The sequence below is a fragment of the Vespula pensylvanica genome, chromosome 2, assembly GCF_014466175.1.
Source record: "Vespula pensylvanica isolate Volc-1 chromosome 2, ASM1446617v1, whole genome shotgun sequence".
In the NCBI taxonomy this organism is placed as follows: domain Eukaryota; kingdom Metazoa; phylum Arthropoda; class Insecta; order Hymenoptera; family Vespidae; genus Vespula; species Vespula pensylvanica.
In genome coordinates, this window is record NC_057686.1 from 12924602 (window position 1) to 12926727 (window position 2126).

The 2126-nt window shown below is 38.7% G+C and overlaps 2 protein-coding genes across 14 annotated transcripts in view; one reads left to right on the plus strand and one right to left on the minus strand.

Moving 5' to 3' along the window:
• LOC122626902 (peripheral plasma membrane protein CASK) overlaps positions 1 to 2126 on the minus strand; it is a 119294-nt gene that overhangs the window by 112121 nt on the left and 5047 nt on the right. The window lies entirely within an intron of this gene.
• LOC122626907 lies at positions 7 to 1260 on the plus strand. The gene has a single exon (XM_043807482.1). It carries the CDS (start codon positions 47 to 49, stop codon positions 707 to 709), a length of 663 nt encoding a protein of 220 aa, XP_043663417.1. The 5' UTR covers positions 7 to 46; the 3' UTR covers positions 710 to 1260.

Here is a 2126-nt window from a genome sequence, read left to right on the forward strand (position 1 = left end):
CTATTGATAATCGTCGATAATCTAATTTTCCAGGCCGTCGAAATGGATGGTTGGAGATTATTTTGGAAAGATAGATATTAACAGGCAATACAACTTCAATACGCAGTTGAGCACATTCCAAAAACTTTTGAATTCGAGCGAATTAGCCAAGTCTCATCTAGCGAAGTCACGTCAGTTCCTGTCTCGTGGACATTTGACGGCAATGGTCGACTTCGTTTATGGTGCTTTACAATCGCTTACGTTTTGGTACATAAACGCGGCTCCTCAATGGATGTCTTTCAATGCTGGCAACTGGGAAAGACTTGAAAACAGCATCAGGAACTTTTCTACCTATCGTTCTTTGGACCTAGATGTTTACACAGGTGTACACGGTCAAATGACTTTGCCCAATGCTCGTGGCAAACAGCAAGATATATATCTCTACGTCAATGGCACGAATAAAGCCGTTCCCGTCCCCAAGTTCTATTGGAAAATAATCTATGATCCACGAAGCAAGAAAGGTACCGCGTTTGTCGGTTTGAATGATCCCTTTATCAAATCGATCACTGAAGATATCTACATATGCTCGGATATCAGTTCCGAGATCAAATGGCTTCTGTGGAGACCTAACGATATCAAAGCCGGTATCTCTTATGCGTGCACCGTCGACGATTTACGTAAAGCCGTACCGACCATTCCTAAATTTCAAACGGTTGGTATTCTAACGTAAGAATCGATAAGAATAATTTCGAAAAATTTTGTATACTTTGCAAAATAAAGGATCAAAAAGAATATTTTCTCTAGTCGGTAGGTTCGATTATTATCTTCGATCTTTGATACGTGCCGATTATGTCGTAAGTTCACACGGTTGACCTAATTCCTCGACAATCTTATTAATAATATAAATTTTAGAGAAAATTGCAAATAAATGTATATTATTTAATCGCATGTGGCGCGTATTATTAATTATTATTAATCTAAAAAAATTGATTCAGCTGATATCGTAACAGTTCATAATTGAAAAGCTTTCTGAATTACTACAGTTCGAACGAAGACGTCCACTCGGTGTGCCGTTGTACGGTAAAATAATTACTACGATGTACATATAGATAGAGAGTATTTACGTATATGTATGTGTACACATACATATTATATTTTCAAACAATAATTGCATTCGGAATAATAATGGAAAAACAATTAATTCTACGTGCTGTTTACTCACGGGAAATGACAATGTACACCTACGAAAGAAAGAAAAAAATAAAGTAAAAGAAAAAAACATTGTTCGAACTTTGTTCCTTTTATATCCAAAATAATTGTATCCTTCCTATCAACGTTAGGTCTATCACCGGTTTGCGTCGTTTCATGCTTGGCAGCTTACCAAAGCGAGCTTACAGAAAAGTAACTACGCGTCGTTCGCCGTCTTTTGCGATAAAGAGTTATTAACGACGAACCGATTGGCAAGTTTGTATAACGATACCGCGATAATGCTTCCTCGAGCCAAAGATGAGCTTCTCTTCTAGACTCCACGGGTATACCGGATAAACGAGACGTTTCGTATTGACGTCAGAAGAAATCGATGTGTTACGTCGAAAGCTGAAAAAGCTTTGCTTCTACGCTTCGAACGTTTCGACGGTAGATATATGTGTGTGTGTGTGTGTGTGTGTGTGTATACGTTAAGTAGTATTTCTATTAAATACGTATGATGACACGCAAGTTTTAGAAACTGTGGTCGTAAGAAAAATCGAAACAATGAGAACAAAGGAAACGAGAACGATCGCGATAACATGTTCTCTCGTAAAGAATCTTGAATCCGATGGGGAAGATAGCCTTAGCGCAATTAAGTTCAAGGACAAATTCCACGAGAAAGTATTTACCCTGAGTTTTGAAGAACGCGTATTCTGCATGACCCTTCGCAAGAATTACCAAGATGAGAGAGACAGAGAGAAAGAGAGAGAGGGAGAGATAGAGAGAAGAGAAGAGAAGAAAAGTAGGGCGAGCATCGTAAAAGCGGTGCATGCTTAGTCGTATCTCGTTTTATACATGTCGACATTGAGATTTTGCCTCGTCACTGTTACGTTCCTTGAATTTTCTAGGATTCTCTCTCTCTCTCTTTGTCTCTCTCTCTCTCTCTCTCTCTCTCTCTC